Source organism: Prinia subflava, chromosome 21 (assembly GCF_021018805.1).
Source record: "Prinia subflava isolate CZ2003 ecotype Zambia chromosome 21, Cam_Psub_1.2, whole genome shotgun sequence".
In the NCBI taxonomy this organism is placed as follows: Eukaryota; Metazoa; Chordata; class Aves; order Passeriformes; family Cisticolidae; genus Prinia; species Prinia subflava.
Genome location: NC_086267.1, coordinates 1,688,585 through 1,708,263, shown reverse-complemented (window position 1 = coordinate 1,708,263; position 19,679 = coordinate 1,688,585). Strand labels below are relative to the sequence as shown.

Here is a 19,679-nt window from a genome sequence, read left to right as displayed (position 1 = left end):
AATGCTGAGACACCCAGAGCCATGCACGGACTCCACCCCAGGCTGCCCCACACATCCAAAACCTGCCAAGACTCCACCCTATAAGGCATCCCACAGCCGGGGCCTCCCGCAGTGCCAGAGCTGCACAGCAGCGGGACCAGCGTGGGGAGGATTGTCAATATTTGCCCACTTTGGGCTCTCCGGAGGAGGGGCCCTGCTGAGGGTGCAGAGCCATAAAAGGTGTGACCAGCAGCACCTCAGGCTCACCAAACCCCGGAGCTGCCACCACCAGAATGAAGCTCCTGTCGCTGCTGCTCTTCTGTGAGTACCCCCCACCAGCTCCCAGATCCTGTCCACAGACAGATGGGGAGGGTGAAATGCTCTTTTTTCTTGGGGAAAGGTGGGATGGGAGGCTGCTTCTCGTGGTGCCCCTAACCCCCCTTCTCCAGTCCTAGGACTGGCCCTTGCCAGCTGCAACTTGGCCCAGTTTGGACTGATGATTAAGCAGAAGACCGGGAGATCTCCGCTGGCTTACAACGGATACGGCTGTTACTGCGGCTGGGGGGGCTCCAAGCAGCCCGTGGATGCCACTGACAGGTACACTGGGATGTGGGGAGGGCAGAGCAGCTGCCCCAGCCCCCCTCACCTCCCTGGGTACAGCCTGTGGAATCCTGTTCCTGCGCCTGGGGGTGGAAATAGAAATGAGAAAATTGTTGCTCGTCCTTAAAGCCTCTTCGGAAGTGGTTAGGCAGCAGCAGCCCAGTAAAGATGCGTGTTGTTGATGTTCTATCGTATTGTCCCAAATTTCCCCTGCCCTCACCTTGACTCTCCTGTCCCCAGGTGCTGCCACGCCCATGACTGCTGCTACAAGAAATTGGTTTCCTCCGGCTGCAGCCCCAAAACGGCCACCTACAAATACACCTTCCGAAGAAACCAAATAACCTGCGGTGAGAGCGGGGCGGGGGCAGAGCTGGGAGCAGGGAGGAACAGCCACCCACACCCTTGGGGAGCTTCACTTCCAAGATGCCCTTCAGACCATCCTGGCCTGGAAACCACACACAGTGAAGTGGGTGGAAAGGCAGGGAAGGTGCCAGGAATAAGGCAAATAAGTATCTGCTGGATTATGGGGAAGTTTAGAGCTTGGGGACTTCTCTGAGGAGGGGCCTGGTCCTTCCCAAGGGGCCAAACACCAAGGGTTTGAGATGACCCTCCCATCCTGGGTGGGGAACTGGCACAGCCCTGATTCCCCCAGAGCAAACTCCTTGTTCCATGGACCAAGGCAAAGCCCGTCCCAGTGATCCGGGCAAATACCCCCAAGCACACCAGAGAGAAAGGGAAGTAAATGTTCCCTCCAGGGCCAGGTATCTCCACACCTCAGACATGAGAGCACCCAAACTCCACAGAGGGGCTGTGCATGCTGTGGGGACGGTCAGAAAACACCCCCTGACCCTCACACCCTTCACCTGCCTCCATCCTCCCCAATTTTCTTCCAGGGACTGGGAACTCCTGCCAGAAGCGGACCTGTGCGTGTGACAAGAAGGCGGTGGATTGCTTCCAGAGGGCAGCCAGGTCCTACCGCAGGTCCTACGACAACTACCCCAGATCCAAGTGCAAGGGCAGAACACCCTCCTGCTGAACACTGGGGCTCCAAACCTGACACAAACCATCACCCCTGGGGGTTCTGCCTTCCCTGTGGCCACGCAGGACACGGCACAGCCCTGGGGCACCGAAGAGGTGCCCAGCACCTTTCCCCAGAGCCTTAGCACAGGGAAAACCTGCTTCCTGTGGTTAAATAACTCATAAAAATGAGGTAAATCTTGCAAATAAAGATATGTTTTTAAATTGTGACCAGTGTTGTGTTTTGGAAATCAGTGGTGGAAGGGGTGGGTAACATCCTGGAGCTTGAGGGCTGATTTTTTGAAGCCATGTTCCCTCCTGCACACATTTTTTTCTTAAAAATGACCAGAAGTGACATTTTTAGCAGCTGATATGTAAATCTTAAGAGCTCCAGAGAACAAAAAAGCCCACAGAAGCAGCAAGTGGCTGCTGCACCCCAACCCCAAAGCAGGCTCCAAGCCCAGCTTCTCTCCAGGAACTCAGCCTCAATCCACAATCCAGCCCCATCCCACTTCTAATGACTGTTTAAGCAATTAATACTCACTGAAGGCACGGGGAGCTCAGTGGTGAGGTCTCAGAGGTTTGGGTGGCTCTTTCTTGCAGGCAGACACCTCCTCAGGCTGCAGCTCCATGCAGCTCCCTCATCCCACACCACAGCTAAACACAATCCCAATTAGCCCTAATTACCTCTAATGAGCCTGGGCTGGCTGTACCCTGGCCTCGATGGAGGCACCTCCACCTGTAATGCTGCCTCTGGAGATTACAGATCTGCCTAAAATAAAGGAGATTTCAGGGTAATTTATTTGTTTCCACATCAGTGCTGAGGGCTCCTGCCTGACTTGGTGCTAAATGTTTCATTACAAGCAACACCACCCCTACCTCATGTTCCTACAATAAATGTGGTTTCTTTATAACCCCAAACCATTCATTTGTTCTCATTTTCTACAGCCAGTAAGGACTCTAGAAGCTGAGACAGAGCCTACACTGCCTTCGAAGGCTGGTGCCTGCCCAGGAAGCTCCAAGGAACCACTCCACTGCTCAACACCAGCACAAACCATCTTCCTTTCATCCAACACTGGATTATGGATTGTTCTTCGTGCCCAATTTCACCCCCTTTCTGCAGTTCCCGAAGCTCTGCAGACATGGAGACCACGGGTGACGTGGCAAAGCTGTGAGATGAACCAGAAGGCAGCTCCTAAGCAGGAAAAGGGACAGGAGACAGAGCAGCACAGGCAGAAAACCCTTCCCATACACAGGCATGCTTATGGAGGTCAGCCAGAACCTGCCTAAATGCTTAAACTTCCAGATCGACTCAATTCCTGACCTGCAGGGGCAGGATTTGGGAAAATAAGTCCAGGGAAGATGATGGTGGGAAATAGGTTGCAGGGAAAGTGGCTTTCTACATCCTCCTGCTGCGTGTTTGCCCTTGAGAGGCTCCCAGTGACCCTGCTGCAGAGACAGCCCAAACACCCTCAAATTTGTCAGCCAGCAGCTCAGAACAAACAGTCATCCTCCTCAAACCCCAAGGGAATATCCAGTGCTTATTGTCTGTCCTTGGCTCGTGGATTACGGAGCACTCAGCTCCACCAAGAAATAAACACACACCATGTATGAATCATGGGTTGTTCTCCTCTTGTTCCTTGCCTCCCTTCCTCCTCCCAGGAAAATCCAAGACCTGTTTACAAAGCAAATTCACTGCATAAACTGAGTTCTGTGAAAGATGTTGCACAAAGATTCTCTAGGAAAAAAAAATACATTGGGAAGGTGGAAATTTCAACAGGAAAACGTGAGACAGACAGACAAAATCAGTTTGGATTCCAAACATTTTTGGATATGGAATGACTGTGCAGGCACAAAGCTACCCTGGCAAGATAAAGGAAATTTGGCTGGTTTGTCAAGATCTATGAACCCAGCACATTAGGAGTGTTTTAATTACACTTGGAAATGAAAGCATTTTCAGCCCCAGATTTTGTTCCAGGTGTCAGAGGCCACGAGCTGTGGGCCAGTCTCTCCCTCTGCTGTTTGTGCTGCTGTTGCAGACCCCCCTCTCATCCTGCACACGATGGGGTGAGGTTGGAGTTCCCTCCTCAGCCTCCAGCACAACTCCCTTCACAGCTCTCAGGCTCCAGCCAACAACAAATCTCTTATCAGCTCTGGCTCCAGAGGACAAAACCCCAATTCATTAAGATCAAACCTTTTATTCACCGTGCACAACTGCAAATCCTTATCTTTTCAAACCTGCAGAACACACTTGCCTTTCAGACCAAAATACAGGGCAGGACACAGGTGACACAGCCACCTACACTGCCTTGCCAAAGCTGCTGCCACAACTCCTCATCCCCTGAAGGAACTTGCATTTTCTCCCCACTAAGCTGTGGCTCAACTCTCTTTCCACTACTGTAAAAATTACTGTCTTGGAGAAAAAGGAATTCCTACATCACCAGATCTTCCAGGAGAGCTCTTTTCTTTTTATTCTTCAAGTAACAGCAGCAGAGCACAGCAAGTACCAGCCCAACTCTCCACAGTTCAGTATAAAAAAATCTATTTATATCTCCATTCTGATTTATAAACTTTAAAGCACAGACATATCTTTCAAATGTGACACTCCTTACTTTTAAAAAATCCCTCTCACCTCTGCCCTGGCTGATGAGGTGTCTCCTGTGTGTAGGAGGAGTGTGCTTTCTTCAAGCTTAGTGCTTGTTACAAGCCCAAAAACCTGAGTGGAACTGAAACACTCTGAGCCATAAATCAAAGGCTGAGTCCCCCAGTCCTTTCACCTCGATCCAAATTCTCAGTCCTACAGTGGAAAACATCACAGGAGTCAAGCTGTACTACCTACTTAGTGACCTCACCAAAATGGAATTTAAGATGAAAAAAATCCTGCCCTGAAAAACGCTTGATTTATGAAGTGAAACAGGCAGGTTTCCCAGAGATCACTGCTGCTTGGAAGCTTCTTCCCAGGACTCTTGGTCCTTTGGCTACACTAATTTCATTTGGAGAGTGACACCTATCCAGCTCCTGGCTTGGACTAAAGCCCTGGAGTAGCCCAGAAACTCTGGAACAGGACAAAGGGGATGAGATTTTGGTGCCCAAGTAAAAACACTCACCAGAAACTTCAAGCCTTTTCCTGTCACGTTTTATCAGATCAGAAGAATCAGCTCTGCATTCTCATGAGTCCACTGGGATTATTGTTTTGGGTGGGTTTTTTTCCCTCTACAGGTCTCAAAGGAGCTGAACCCAAACCTCAGCAAGCGTGGATGCAGCAATCCCCATCTCCCTCCATGTATTCATCACTTCTGAACCAGCCCAGTGCAATGCCAGCAGTTGTAGTGAGATTAAAATTGTCATTCCTGCGTGGCAAACAAAAGAGGAATGTTGTGTTTGAGACAGTGCTGGCTGACACACTTTGCTTTGGAAAAGGATTCTGGGATCTGTTCCCTTACTTTATTTGAATTTAAATAGAAAAAGACCCACCAGAGATATTCCTGAGCTGAGATTTGTTAAGCTTTCCCTGACAGCAAGGTAAAATAATATGCTCCTCCAGGCATAACCAAATAAAAGAAGAGAAAAAAAACCAAACAGGCACATCAAGATATGTCAAAATAAATCTGACACCGTTGTGTGAAGAAAAGGTTCTCACTTTCATCTAACTCCAAGATTACAGACCCAAGTCTCTATTTCCTGTTAAGTTTAAACAACTCTTCTCACCCCAGGCTGCTGCAGAATCAATGAGCAATTGTCCTCCTCACAAGCAAAGGAAGAGGAAGTTCTCTCGTGCTTGGAAACCCCAGCAGAGATGGATTTCAAGATAACCATGGGTGCCTGGGAATTCTCCCGGGGGGATTTTGTCTTCCCCAGGTTTATTTGCTTTTCTCAGCAGAGCACTGAGTCATATGTTGAGGGCTGCCATGGCCCTCACCAGGGTGACGTGGTTGGCCGGGTCTGTCTCTGTGCTGGTGTCTGCACTGTCCCTCTTGGTGGCCAGGACCTTCTGCCGGTGCCTCTCCTCCTGCCGCTTCTTCTTCTCCAGCCGCTGCTGCTCCTTCCTTTGCTTCTTGGCTGCCTGAAAGGGAAGGATGAAAACACAAAGCTCAAACCACACGTTGTGCTCAGCTGGGCAAAAGTAATAAAGGAGACAAGCAGCTGCCAGAGGACATTCCTAACTATTTATCAGGACTATTCTGAGCTGTTTTGGGAAGAGTACCGCATGTCACCAGGAAATGTTTGTGGCACAGCAGTCACAGCTGCAGCAGTGACAAAATGCAGTGAGCAGGAGCTGTTTTTACTGAAAGGAAAAGAGAGTTGCTGAGTAAGCAATGCTAAGGCATCCCCCAATCACTGAAGGGTGCTCACGCTGCTGCCAAACCCTCACACACCTTTGGGTTTCTGCCGGGTCGCTTCTCTTCCCTGGATCCAGCTTGTCCCTTGTCGCTTTCTGCTTCACCTTGATGCAAGCTCTGATTTCCAAAGATTCTTGAACCAGTTCCATTCTCTTCCCACAGTGTCCCGCTGCAGGATTTCTGCTCCATGCCCAGGGGCTCCTGCTGCTCCTCAGTACCTGCCAACAGCAGAGGATTCCTCAGACATGCTCTATCCAGGAGCTGTCACACTGTCAGCCAATCCCTTTTCCCACAAGTGCTGGGGTTTTTTGGAAGCTGGATTGAAGCTGCCCTCACTAACAACCTTCCCAAGCACAGAAGGCTGAGGTGGCAGCACACAAACCCCACCTGCCCTGCTGCTGTCCCCAACACCAACATCACCCAAAGCCCCAGGTGACAAACTGTGCACTCACCCATTTCTTCCCCTTCCTTCACCTGCAAGAGGGCAAATATTGCAGATTCCACGTTGTAGTCCTCCACTTCCAGAACATGGCTTACCAAATCAATGTCCTGTCCACAGGAGGGGAAGGAGAACACTGAAGGAGTTCAAATTTCTGACCTACATTTGCTTAACACCACCTGCACCACTGAGAGGGGGTTGCTGCTTTTTATGATCATTGGTCTGTGCTTCATTTCTGAAAGGATGAGGGGGCAAACCTTAAATTCCTGAAGATATCAGAATAAAGGAATACACTGTTTTCAGTGTAAGTTTCCCTCTCAGCCCTTTCTGTTCTAGGCACCTGCACAGTGCCAACAGCCAAGTCACAGATCACCCAGTTATCTGGGATCCTCAATACCCCCACAGGGTTTCAGAACTTACAGGATTTGTTTCCAAGTGAATTTTATGAGAGCTGAAAGACAAACCTTCCAAAATTATTAGGCACCCACAAAAATGTTGGTACCTCACCTGCATTTAAGGGCTGATTCTAGGATGGGATGCACCCTGACTGATGGCTGTGACACTCAAGTTTGTACAAGATGAGTGTTTTTTAGAGTTTTTCCCAGGACTAGTTCCATGTATCGAGGAGGTTTGAACATTAAGCACAGAAAGGCTCCTCCATACTTACTGAACACCCAGTTGCGTTGCAAACTTTTTGTACAGCATCTTCCACATCCACTTCAGTCTCATCTTCAGAGCTGCCCTTCTGTGGCTTCACTTCCTCTGCCTTATTCAAATCGTTCTTGCAAAGCATCTGAAGAAGAGCAAAGCCCAGCAGATCACACAAGCATGCGATCCAAAAGAGTCTGACATCCTAACAAAAGTAATTATCGTGGCACACTTTTCTTGGGAACACCCCATGTTAAACCATCCTGGAAACTGTAACTTCCACCATCACTGAGAGCTTCCCACATCTCCTGCACTGCTGAACAAACTCCAGTGCACTACAACATCATGAATCACAATAAACGAGCTTTTAAATGGATTATTTTTAATACAATACCACACCTCAGCTGTGTGCAGGGAACCTCAAGCACAGCACAATTACTCCTCAACATCAAAAAGGGAGATACGAAGAGGACAACTACATCCAGCTGTTGCATTTCCAGCTCTTTCCTCCCTTCCCCGTGTTTTTCCATTTGAGGTGCATGACTACATCATTTAGATGAGGTTGCTTCCAGACAGCCCACATCACATCACAGCTCTGGATTCTTTTCCAGCCCAGAGGCTGCAATCCTCCTTCACAGCCCCTCCAGGGAGAGCCAGCAGCACGGGCTACAATGACCTCAGCGCTTTGCTCTCCCAGCACAAGAGACACACAGCTCTTCCCTCCATCCCAAAGGAGACTGGCAATCAAGTGGCAGCACTCCTCAGCTCTGTTTGTCACCCAGAGCTGCCTCACTCTGTCCCAGCCCACCTCCATCCGCAGGCAGGCCGGAGCCTCCGAGTCGTCGCTGATCCTGCGGACGCTGTCGTAGTGCTCCCCGTGCCTGTAGGCGATGTGCAGCTCCCTGGCATCGCTCCTGTCTGTGCCACGGATCTCAACAAAACAAACAAACTGCAAGTGAGGGCTTGGAACCCACCTCAGCACCGGATTTTTCACAGCATTCGTTTTTAGCAATGGCAATCACCATGAAGGAAGCAAGCGCGTGGCTGCTGCAGCATTTGAAACGGGAGGAGGAGAAGGTTTGAAAGCCAGATGTAAAATATTGGGCAGTTACATCAGAACAAACAAAATGTGGAATGAAAATACTTTTGTGGAAAGCTCAGAACTATTTCCTGAACTTTACACAGGAGCTATCAGTTTTCTGATCATCTTCCCAGAATGGACTTCACTAAGAGCTCCCAGGGAATGTACTGTGTCATTTTACCCTCAAATATGAGGGAACAGAGGCCATTCAAGTGACAGCAACAGTGGAAACAGTCACTTAAAGTAAATTTTGATCAGCAGCTGGGACAAGATGCTGTTTTAAGAGCATTCCAAGCAGCTGTGTTTTGTTTTAAAAGAAAATTATTAACTCCATTCAGGAGCACTGTTGACAAGCAAATGTTGCTTTGCTTTGTCAGCACCAAGTTACAGCAGTTTCCACAGCAAATTCCTGCTCTCAGTATTATCTGTACTGATGTGAGAATAGTTCCTACCTGGTTATCAGTGTCTTAAAATGTTAGATAAGAGCTACAGAGCATTCCAGCTCCTGCCTGGAATGCAGAAAAATCCCACTGCACTTCAGACCAGCTTGGCTTGACCTGCCAGCCCAAGTTCAAAGATGTGGGCTGGAGCAGACGTCAGCAACCAAAGCACCAGAACTCCTTGCTTTAGGGCTGCAGTTTCCCAACCCTTTTACGTCTGTGTATTGCCTTATCTCAGCTCCCAGAACACACACCAAGCCACCTTTCAGCCCTGCCTGTGGTCTGTGCTGCACTAATGACTTCAGGTTTTCCAAGAAAAAATTCTCCATTTGTCTACTTTACACTTGCTCACCTTCAGGTTCCAACTCAACACTTGGTTATATTTAACTCCTGCTTTCTATCCTATTAAATTATTCAAGTGCTGAAACTCGTTAAGATTTATTTTAAACATTTCTCCTCTGCCAGAGCTTGAATAGGTATCTAACAAATCCCAAAGCTCTTGAAAGATTTGAAAATTAGCCAATTTAGCTCTCATTAGAGAAGCCTTTTTGCACTCTGGAGTGGGCTCAGAGGAGGCCACCAAATTGATTTAGAAGGATGGAGCAGCTCTTCTATGAGGAAAGGCTGGGAGATTTGGGATTGCTCAGCTTGGAGAAGAGAAGGCTCCAGGGTTACCTAACTGTGACCTTCCAGAGCCTGCAGGAGCTGACAGGAAAGATGTGGAGAGACTGTGAACACGGGCCTGGAGTGCCAGGACACAGGGAATGGCTTCCCACTGCCAGAGGGCAGGGATAGATGGGATACTGGGAAGGGATTCTTCCCTGTGAGGGTGGGGAGGGGCTGGGTTGGAATTCCCAGAGCAGCTGTGGCTGCCCCTGGATCCCTGGAAGTGCCCAAGGCCAGGTTGGACAGGGCTTGGAGCAGCCTGGGGCAGTGGGAGGTGTCCCTGCCCATGGCAGGGGTGGCACTGGATGAGCCTTAAGGTCCCTTCCCACCCTAACCAACCTGGGATTCTCTGATTCTATTAACACACTGTAAGTAAATGAGAGCTGCAGGTTAAAAACAGAGGGGAAAAAAGCCAGCCTGTTATCCAAAAAGCCAATAAAATAACCTATAATAACTCAGCTAACTTGAGTTTACACTTGGACTCCACGATCTTAAAGGTCTTTTCCAACTTTAACAATTCTATGATTTACAGTCACTATCAAAAAAGTTAAGGGGTGTTCAAAGATCAAAAAATTCCATGCAGAGATGTCCACCTGCAAAGAGCTTTTCATGATGTTACAGCTCCTCACAGTTCTCTTAATTCACACCATTCTCAAGGGCCTGAGACAACCCTTCACTAACAACACTGCTCAGGCAAGACAGAACCCCATCACAAACCCTGTGTTAATACCTGAACATGGTCAACGAGGGGAGATTAAACAACCAAGGTTTTCAAAAGGACATCCAAATCTCAGTAGATTATAACACTGAGGAACAACATGTGAAAACCACCCTGTGACCTCCCCTGCAGGGTCACTGCCTCTGCACAGGTACTTCACCCACATGTCCCACTGCCCATGGCTGCCCATAAAGGAGTTTAAACTTGTTTGAGCTCAGGAATCCACATGACGCTGTTTTAAATGTGTTTAAGACGTCACTGACAGCTTTCATCTGGTTTTCTATCTTTATTGCCCTGTTTAATGCACATACTTCATTGGTTCTGTCTGGAAAGAGAGGCCAGAAACAATCCTGACTTTAACACAGGTTCTCACCTGGTCAGTGACCAAGCAGACTGATCATGGACCCACTCCAGTGTGGGCTTGCCATGGAAAAACAACAGTAAAGAGAAAAAAAGGGACCTGATGATTCAGTGCCCCTCTGTCAGAGGAAACCACACCACACAGACCTTTCCAGGAGCTGATTAAACACCATTGTAAGGTTTTAAAATTTCTTTTTAAAGCTCATTTCTCTACCTGTCAGAAACCCTGGCATTCCACATCCCATGCAGAACTGATGGAGCTTCACTCCAACACAGTGCATGCCCTGCTGTACCTTCACTTCCATCTTCCTGAATCTCATTGTACAGGTTTCCTCAAGCCTAGCTCGAAATCCAGGGGGCTGTGCAGCCCTCCAGGACTCACCACGTTGGAGACATGGAAAGAGGGAAGAACTGCCTGGAGGTCAACACGGGAAATGCAGGTCCTGCCCCAGGGGGGAACAACCCCAGGTCCCAGCACAGGCAGGGGTGACCTGCTGGAGCAGGAAGGACTGGGGGTCCCAGGGTCACTGAGCTGTCCCAGGGCCAGCAGAGTGTCCTGGGGGCCAAGAGGCCACTGAGGTCCTGGGAGGAGCACTGGCAGCAGGTCAGGGAGTGCCCCTGCCCCCTGCCCAGCCCTGGGGGCACACCTGCAGTGCTGTGCCCAGCCCTCCTCAGCACAGCAGGGACAGGGAGCTCCTGCAATGGGAACAGTGAAGGCTGCAGAGATGAGTGTGGGAAATACTAAGGGTAAGAAAGCTTTCAGAAAGCTGTGAAAGCAGGCCACAGACACAGAAAGAGCAGAAGAACTCAGAATTAGCTGCAACTGCAAAGCCTGAAAGTGGGAAAAGTTACAGGAGTACAGCAAGCAAGGACATGAAACAATAGTTTGAGTTTTAGGTTTGGCTAGGACGGACTTTAAGACTGCAGAAAAATATCCCTAGCAAGACAGTAGAAGGCTTTAAGCTTACTAAGATTATTGTGTATTGTTAACAGAAAACATAAAGCAAGCATTGTTTGAGGCAGGTGTACATGTGCCTTCAGTGACTGGCGAGAACAATTGTCTGTGAGCTTTAGCAATATGCTGTTGGCTGGAAAGCTTTGAAAATGCCCTGTAACACAGAGATCTTTGGCTGCTGCTGGCAGAGGTGAGCTGTGGCCATTTTTCAATTGTCTTGACATGAGGCTGATGCTGCAATAAAGGCTCCAGGAACATCTCCCAGTGGTCCCATCCATTCAAAACCCCCAACACAATGAGGAAGGGCCTGGACCATCTCCCTGCCCAGGAAAGGCTGAGGGAGCTGGGGCTGCTCAGGGAGACAGGACCAGATGATGTCGTGTGGTCCCCGCCAACCTGACCCATTCTGGGATTCCTCTCAGAAAACTCAGCTCAGATGCAGTCTGATCTGCAGGAAACAGAGCATGGCACTGAAGCTCACAGCTTAAAGCCCAAGTAAAACACGCTGCTCTGTCCCCACACACCCATCCCTCATGCACTCACTGTTTTCCTTCCTTCCCTCTCCTCCTAGCCAAAATCTCGAGCGTTACCCCTCTTCAAAAACCAAGCACAGCTCTGCACCATGCCCAGATCATTGCAGCTACTGCTCTTTTTTAGGAAATCAGGAATTTTCCACACTATTTATATCCCTCAGGTAAAACAAAATTAGGGCAAAATGCAGAAGCTTTGTTTCTCACCTGCCACAGTGGAGTGTTGAGCTGATGAATAACCACATTCATCTGATTGTTCCTTGCAAAGGCCACAATAGCATCGTTGCCAGCAAAAGTACCAGGCTGGGCCAAGTTGGCAACTAAAGGAAAAAACATTCACAAGAGTTGAAACCTAATTTCTGATACTCCCAAAAGCAGTAGAGGGAAAAAGATGGGTGAGATTTCAACACGAGCCCAAGAAATTCTGGAAGGGAAATCCCACCTGTGAAACAGCGAGTGCTGAGGCAAGAATTTGGCTGTAACACGAGTTAATGCATTTAAATGACCACAGAAATCTCTAAAAAAGGCACTACACCCTTAGACTAAGCAAAGCCACTTGGCTCTGTTAGCTCAGGAGGAGGAGTGTCACATTTTGAGTGATCAAACCACTTTCATGCATCATCTGCATGGTACTTGGCACATCAAAAGCTGTGTTTGCCTCTGGTTTGGATCTTCCCCTCAGCTCCCAAGAGGAAATACTGAGTGCCAAGGAGGAAGAAACCCAAAGAAATCAGCCACTCACCAAAACAGCCAAATGCCCACCGGTATTCAAGCAGAACTAGACAATTTTTCTTAAGTTCCTTTTGAAAACACCTAATTTTTACTCCTTGCCTTTTTGGTCTCTCTTTTCTTCTCCAAATTTCTCCTAAATTCCAATAATTTCCAGGACAAATTCAATGCGGATTAAACAGCTCACCTTTGTGAGAAATGGATTTGTAGAAAATTCCCAAAACCTGACAGAAGGTTTACATAGCTTTGTGCATCTGTGTGCAAACTCTGAGATAAGAAATGCCACAGAATAGGATGGACATTGTTCAGAAAGAAATGGAACTAGAAACAAGTCTCAAAGGATGGCCTTGCAAATAAAAGCTAAATACTTTGGAGAAATAGAACTATGAAAGGTGCATTGCAGTGTGACCCATGAGGGGTAATTTTAGATTATTTGCTTTAAGGTACTAACAAGTTTTGTGTGGCAAAAGAAACAATTATAATGTATTAGAATTAGGAAACAGTCACTTTCTGATTGTGATGGTGTGAATTGTAACATCTGTACTGTCTCACCCTTCACATGAGACTGAAAACAGAATAAAAGCTTTTTAAACCCTTCTCAGCAGGCCCATCTCTGGGTCAGAAAAGAGTATAATCCAACAAAAACCTTCCCACAGCATCACAAGAGCCATCAGCGTAAAGTCACCGTTTCTAAAGCCTAAGGTAGCTCTGGGATGAGGAGCTGCTCAGTCAGGAGCTGCTCTAAGGGGCTGCCACCCCGGGCGGTGCCTCCCGGGCCGCCCCTCGGAGCCCGTACCGTGCTTGTCGAAGGGCACATCGTCCTCCACGAAGGGCTCGAAGTCCCCGCGCTGCCGCACCATGAACTCCACGGTCTCCCGGCGGTGCCGCAGGTGGTTCCGGCCGTGCCCCTCCAGCTGGTCCCCCAGCGCCCGGAACAAGCAGTTGCTGCCGAGAGGGAAAGGAGGGGTGGGGGTGTGAGGCAGCAGGAGGAACACAGGCTGGCAGGGAAGCAGGGGCTGTGCTCATTCTGCCCGGTTCAGCGAGGGTGTGAATGCAGGGGAGCGTTCGTTCCCTGTGCTCCAATGGCTGCTGCTGCTGCAGCGGCTGGCTCTGAGTGATCGTGGTGAATCTGCCGGGCCCAAGTGGCACCGACACCACACCGGGGACACAAAGCCACAAAGGACACACCAATGCCCCACTGAGCAACTGCTCAGAAGAAGGGTTTACTACCCTTTCACCTGATGGAAAAGAAGGGGGTGAAAGTGTTCCATAGGAACATTTATGGGCCTTCCTACGCTCAGTTCCGCTGCACAGTGGAGCCCTCGGGCCCCTGGACACCAGGGCTGGGACTGACCGAGCCGTCAGGCCCTGCAGGACGGCAGAGAACAGCCGAGATCCCTGAGGGGTACAGCGGGGAAATCCTCACCCCTGCGGAGCGCAGAGCCCGCTCCAACCGAGAGGGGAAAATCCTTGGCCCCCGGGAGCGACGAAAGCCCTCGGGGAGGGGCTCCCATCACCGTGAGGGGAGGAGGAAGCCCTCAGCCTTCAGGCCTGGATGCCCGGGGAATCCCCGCCTTGCCGGGGTCACCCGTCGCGGCGCTCACCCATCTCCCGGCACCTCCCGCAGCTTGAGGCCGAGGGCCCGGAGCTGCCCGGCGAGGCCGCCGCTGCCGCCGGGCGCGGTGCCGGGGCCGGCGGGGGGATGCCGCGGCCGCCGGCCCTTCCTGGCGCTGGCGGCGGGCCGGGCCCTGGCCGCCTGCTTGCGGGACATGGGCACCGCGCGTGTCACGTGACACCGGCACCGCGACAGGATCACGTGACACCGGCACAGCGACGGGATCACGTGACACCGGCACCGCGACAGGATCACGTGACACCGACACCGCGCGCGGGGTCACGTGACACCGGCACCGCGCGCGGGGTCACGTGAGCGCCCGGCGGCCTGGGGGATCCCGGAGGAGGAGCAGGAGGAGGAGGAGGAGGAAGAGGAAGAGGAAGAGGAAGGGGAAGGGGAAGGGCAGAGGGCACAGAGTACAGAGGGGTCCCGAGGAGCGGGGACAAACTGAGGTGGGGAGGGAGCCAAAAAGCGGGGGCGGCGAAGGGAAGGACGACGCAGCCAAGCGCCGGCAGCGGTGTGTCCGTGGGGAGGGTGCGGGAAGCAGCAGTGCCACGAATCGCCAGTGCTGTACCAAAAGCTGCTAATTCCTGCTAATTGGCCCCTGCTGTTAATTGCACTGCCCCCGCCCAGAGGCTGCTCTGCACAGCTCCCGGGCCTCACTGACACCCCGCCCTGGGCTCACGGGCTTTCCGCTGCCGCTGTGCCCGGCCCCGCAGCCCGGCCCGTGTGTGCTGAGCCCCAGAGCGCCGTGCGAACCGAGCCCGCAGCACCGCGGGGCGGGGAGCAGAGGGAGCACCCGCGAGGTGGCACCAGGAGAACGGGGCTGGCAGCGGAGCTGAGACAGCCACCGTCGATTAAATGGGATCGGTGTGATGAACTGAACCTCCGCGTCTTGCTTCCTCTAGCGCTGAGGGAAATCCTCGCAGGATGCTGGAAAAGGGGCGCAGCAGGATGGGTGGATTGTCTGGAGCAGGGCTCTTGGGGAGGGTTTCCTGCCGTCCTCCTGCTCTTTGGCTCTTCCCCTTGTCCCACAGCAGCCAAGGGTTAAAGGAGTCACCAGCAGCAGCACTCACCAGGGCACAGCTGTGCCCATGGCTGTGGTTTTCTGTGCTGGGATAGTGACAGAAACTGCCTGGTGCTGTCAGAACTGCTGCACATCGGCCAAGTCCGGAGGAGGCCAAGACGAGCAGAGGGATGGAGCACCTCGCCCATGTGGGAAGGCTGGGGGAATTAGGATTGTTCGCTTTGGAGAAAAGAACTTCCAGGATTACCTAATTGCAGCTTTTCAGTACCTTTCTTGTCAGGGAGCTGACTGGAAAGATGGAGAGAGACTATTCACAAGGGCCTGGAGTGCCAGGACAAGGGGGAATGGCTTCCCACTGCCAGAGGGCAGGGTTAGATGGGATATTGGGAAGGAATTCCTCCCTGTGAGGGTACTGAGACCCTGGCACAGGGTGCCCAGAGAAGCTGTGATGTCCCGGGATCCCTGGAAATGTCCAAGGCCAGGTTGGATGGGGCTTAGAGCAGCCTGGGACAGTGGAATGTGTCCTTGCCCCTGGCAGGGGGGACACTGGGTGAGCTTTAAGATCCCTTCCAGCACAAAGCAATCTGGGATTCTGAGATTCTACAAATTTCTAATTCCTAGCTCAGAAGGCACATCCAAACAGCTTTGTGAGAAACACTACCAACAAGAGGCTTCACATCACAGCGAGTTTTAAGTTGTAAGTAATTTTTCTGTCCCTCTTGTCCAGAGTCAGGACAACTTGAAGCACAGGGAGAAGCTCACAGGAGTATCCCCAGTATCTTCTGGGATGTTTGGCTTCTGGCACATGAGGATTTTACTAGCAATGACACAACTGCTCTTTTATATCTATTTCCTGCTATAAACAATTCCATACAACGCATTTCACAGAAACACATCTTCTTATGCAAACAGGCTAAAAGCGGGAAAACAGCGTGAGTACATAAACTGATTGCAAATGATTAATGAGACAGTAATTAGGCTGAGGAGCATTAATGGGCTATGAGCAATTCAGATAAGCACAAGGCACATGCCAGCCAGGGAGCATCACTCGTGACACCAGAGACAAAGCGGAACTGGAGTCAGGGCTTGGCTGAAAACTTTGTCAGTGGAGGACAAGAAGGAACTGTTTTTCCAGCAGGTAATACTAAAGACACAGACAAGTCACCCCCACCCGCTGGTAGAACACTGAGCAGATAGACATGGAGCACAGCTTCATCCCAACTAGTTTTAAATTTTTTATGTCAGAAGTGTAGTTGTCTCTCTTGGTGTCTGTTCCAACTTCAAACATCTGCAGGGTGTTTTAATATTGTTCTAATAATTAGGAATCAGGAAATTTTAAGACATTTCCATTTTGGACATGGGAACTGACAGAGCAAATTTGAAGCTTCTAAACTATTGCAATAGTGGCAAATCTCTTTTCTACTTTCCCGGGTCCTTTTAACAGCATGAATTTGCTGACAAAGAGTTGTGTGAAATGCAAAAGAAAATTCTCTTTATAAAGATAAATGAGTCTTGCAGTATGCCAGCCTACTTCCAGACATTCCTGCACTTTGATATCAACTTCTGCAACTGAGAGATACCCAGGCTCTAAAAATTTGGGGTCATCTAAAAGTCCATCAAGCACCACCAATGCCATGTCAGCACAAACACAGCAGTGCTCAGGCCCTTTGATGAAGTTTGCTTACAACAAACTCTCTATTAGCAAATAAGTTCTCACCTCATCCCCCCCTCCAGCAAGTTCATGAGCTTGGAGCCTTCCTGAACTCCTTACCCTCTTCATCTGCAGTTGTTTCATTTCTTTCTGCTGCTCCTCTCTGGGAGGGAGGTGCTGGGACAAGGGGGCACAGGCAGTGTGAGCAGTCAAGTGCACTTGAGGCTACCAGCGTGGCACTGTGTGTCTTCTGCTGGTAACACTGACCTCATCTGGCTTTTTGGGATTAGTGATCCCTCCCTTCCTTCTTTCATTCCTTCCTCCCATGGGATTCTTGCTGAGGAACCATCTGTATTTTACTCCTCAAATAAAAAAGGCTGAAATAAATTAGAGACTGAGGTATTTTGTTCAGGCATTTTTTTCAGATGAGATGAATATGCACAAAACCACTTAGCAAGGGTATTCCCCAGTGCATGAGGTTGTTTGGTGAACACCACAGGAACGAAGATGGTCCCACCATCTCGGACACTGGTCTTGCTTTTAGTTTCCAGATCTCTCTCATGGACACTGAAATACCTTGTGTGGGCCTCAGTCAGGCTTCAGCTTGTACTGGAAACCTCTGACGACTAAAACAAACAGGATAAAAGAGTTATCCTAGGATGAAAAAAGAGCTAATAACAACTGGACATTCAACAGTCAAATTAATAATTTTAATCTCATTCTTCACTTGGTGCTGTAGGGCAGTATTTCTAAACCAACAGCAACTTCCCACCCACAGAGCTGAAAACTGGTGGTACTTATGCTCTAATCAAAGCTCTGCATTCAGCACACCAATGTTAGAAACAGATAATTCCCCCAAGTCTGTCACTGTCCAGCAAAGCCCTGTTTAGAGAACAATGAAATTGCTTTCAACTAAGAGAGTTCTAATTTAATAATAATGGTAGTGTCTGGCTGTCAGAGTGGTCTGTTAATGCCATGAAGTCTGCTTCCAGACAGGAATTGCCCACTGATACTATCAGTCGTTGTAAACTGTCTTGGCTGGGAAGTCAATCATTAACTCTGGTCCCCATGTCATAAAAACATCGTATTATAAGAGCACGGACTCACTTAAGGCTCTCACTAATCAATCAGGAATACAGCAACACATAAAAGGAGCCAGAGACTCGGGAAATCCTTCAGCTACAGGGACACAAGCTGCACTGAGGTTTATGTCCATGGAGAAATCCACTGACAAGCCAAACAAGGAAAACAGATCGTCAGTTCCTGGAGTACTGCAGGCTGAGGCAGATGGTCCCGTGCCCGTGGCGGGAGGTGCTGCAGAAATGAGCAGAGCAGGATCCGTACAAAAGTCAAAACACAAGAAGAGAGTGGTATTCACTGAAGAGTGTACTGAAGAAATGGAGAGACCTTCAGGAGCAGAGAGAGACAGTCCTGCTGCCTTTAAACCAGCAGTTTTGGAACAAGACTCTCCAAACCCAAGACCACTTGCTGTACTAACAAACACAAACTCTCCCGAAATGAGCACGTTGGAGCTGAACCACCAGTGCTCAGACACAGCCACCCTGGATGTGGACTGCATGATCTGCTTCAACAAGTACAGCATCTACAGAGTCCCAAAGCTCCTGGACTGCCAGCACACCTTCTGCGCCGTCTGCCTCAAGCTGATCCTCAGGAAAGAGGAGAACACCTGGATAATCACCTGCCCTCTTTGCAGAAAGCCCACCTTCGTGTCAGGAGGGCTCATCCGCACGCTCCAGAATAAAGAGGACATCCTGGAGCGCTTGGAGAACCTTGATTCAAACCCTGACGTGTACGTCTGTGCCATGGGGCTGGACGGCAACAGCTGGACTCAGAGCAGCCAAGACATTTTAAACACAGAGGAAAACAGCCCCGGACACACCGGCCTGGCTGTGCAGAGACTCGTGCTGCTCCTGCTGCTTGGGGTGATCCTCGCCATGCTCATCCTCCCCTTTATGTACTCAGGGAGGGTGAAATGGGTAATTTGTCTCCTGCTTGCTTTGGGGTTGCTCATGTCTGTGGTGCTTTGCTGCACTCCTAAATTCCACTGCAGGTGCAAGAAGGACTCTCCCAGCTCCTGTGACAAGGAGATCCACGTTGTTACTGTTGCCTGAAACAATCAAGCTGTGAGTCCCAGAGATCAGGGACTGGGCCAACGTGCACGCTGGGCACACCAGTGAGTTATGGACTTAAAAACAATCTGTCAGAGAATAAATTCAACAGTTGGCTGAGCTGGCTCAATGCCAATGTACAGTGTTGTTGAATCTCATTAGTGCAAACAAAATGAACTATTTATATGTTGGTATTTATGTGTTTTCCACACAGTTTTTATCCCAGACTAGTAATTGTGATGGTTTGTTTTGCTGTTTTGTTCATGTCTGTGTCCCCTGATCAGCCCTGCAGGGTGTTAACTGGAACAGCAGACAGGTGATGTCCTGCAAAACCCCGCGGTTGCTGTTCCCACTCTCTGAACACACTGACACCTTTCCTTGGGACAGTGCGGGAAATCAGGCTGCTAAATCAGAGAGTGGGTGTTTGGAAGAGAGTCATTTTAGCCCAGATTATCACCTTAATCCCTGGAAGGGATGGGAAAGGGACTGGGAAAAGGGATGCCAGTTGATGCCATTTAAAGTTACACACAAAATTGGAGAGAGGAGACAAACCCAACACTCCTAATCTTGAGACTGTGGCTTGCAAAGGGCAAGGCTCAAAAACCTCATGACCCTACAAATTCCCCACTATTTAGCACAGAAATAGTTCCTCTCACCTGCATTCCTTTATCTGGCAACCTGCAGGACCTCTCTCCTTGCCCCCTTTACATTGCCCTTGGAGATGCTCACAGAGGTAAACAGAAATCCACTGACTG

General features: G+C 49.9%; 3 protein-coding genes across 3 annotated transcripts; 2 read left to right on the top strand and 1 right to left on the bottom strand.

The window, feature by feature from the left end:
- The first annotated feature begins 91 nt into the window (after positions 1-91).
- On the top strand, positions 92-1,827 carry LOC134560750 (basic phospholipase A2 caudoxin-like). The gene is made up of 4 exons (XM_063417048.1): positions 92-300; positions 429-576; positions 820-926; positions 1,473-1,827. Exons 1-4 carry the CDS (start codon positions 273-275, stop codon positions 1,613-1,615), a joined length of 426 nt encoding a protein of 141 aa, XP_063273118.1. The 5' UTR covers positions 92-272; the 3' UTR covers positions 1,616-1,827.
- Positions 1,828-5,001: 3,174 nt separating this feature from the next.
- Positions 5,002-14,317, bottom strand: OTUD3 (OTU deubiquitinase 3). The gene is made up of 8 exons (XM_063417042.1): positions 14,107-14,317; positions 13,299-13,447; positions 11,981-12,093; positions 7,832-7,954; positions 7,043-7,168; positions 6,389-6,485; positions 5,973-6,154; positions 5,002-5,659 (listed from the first exon to the last, which is right to left on the bottom strand). The coding sequence occupies exons 1-8, from the start codon at positions 14,271-14,273 to the stop codon at positions 5,486-5,488; spliced, it is 1,131 nt and encodes a 376-aa protein (XP_063273112.1). The 5' UTR covers positions 14,274-14,317; the 3' UTR covers positions 5,002-5,485.
- Positions 14,318-14,487: 170 nt separating this feature from the next.
- Positions 14,488-19,679, top strand: RNF186 (ring finger protein 186). The gene has a single exon (XM_063417113.1). It carries the CDS (start codon positions 18,004-18,006, stop codon positions 18,925-18,927), a length of 924 nt encoding a protein of 307 aa, XP_063273183.1. The 5' UTR covers positions 14,488-18,003; the 3' UTR covers positions 18,928-19,679.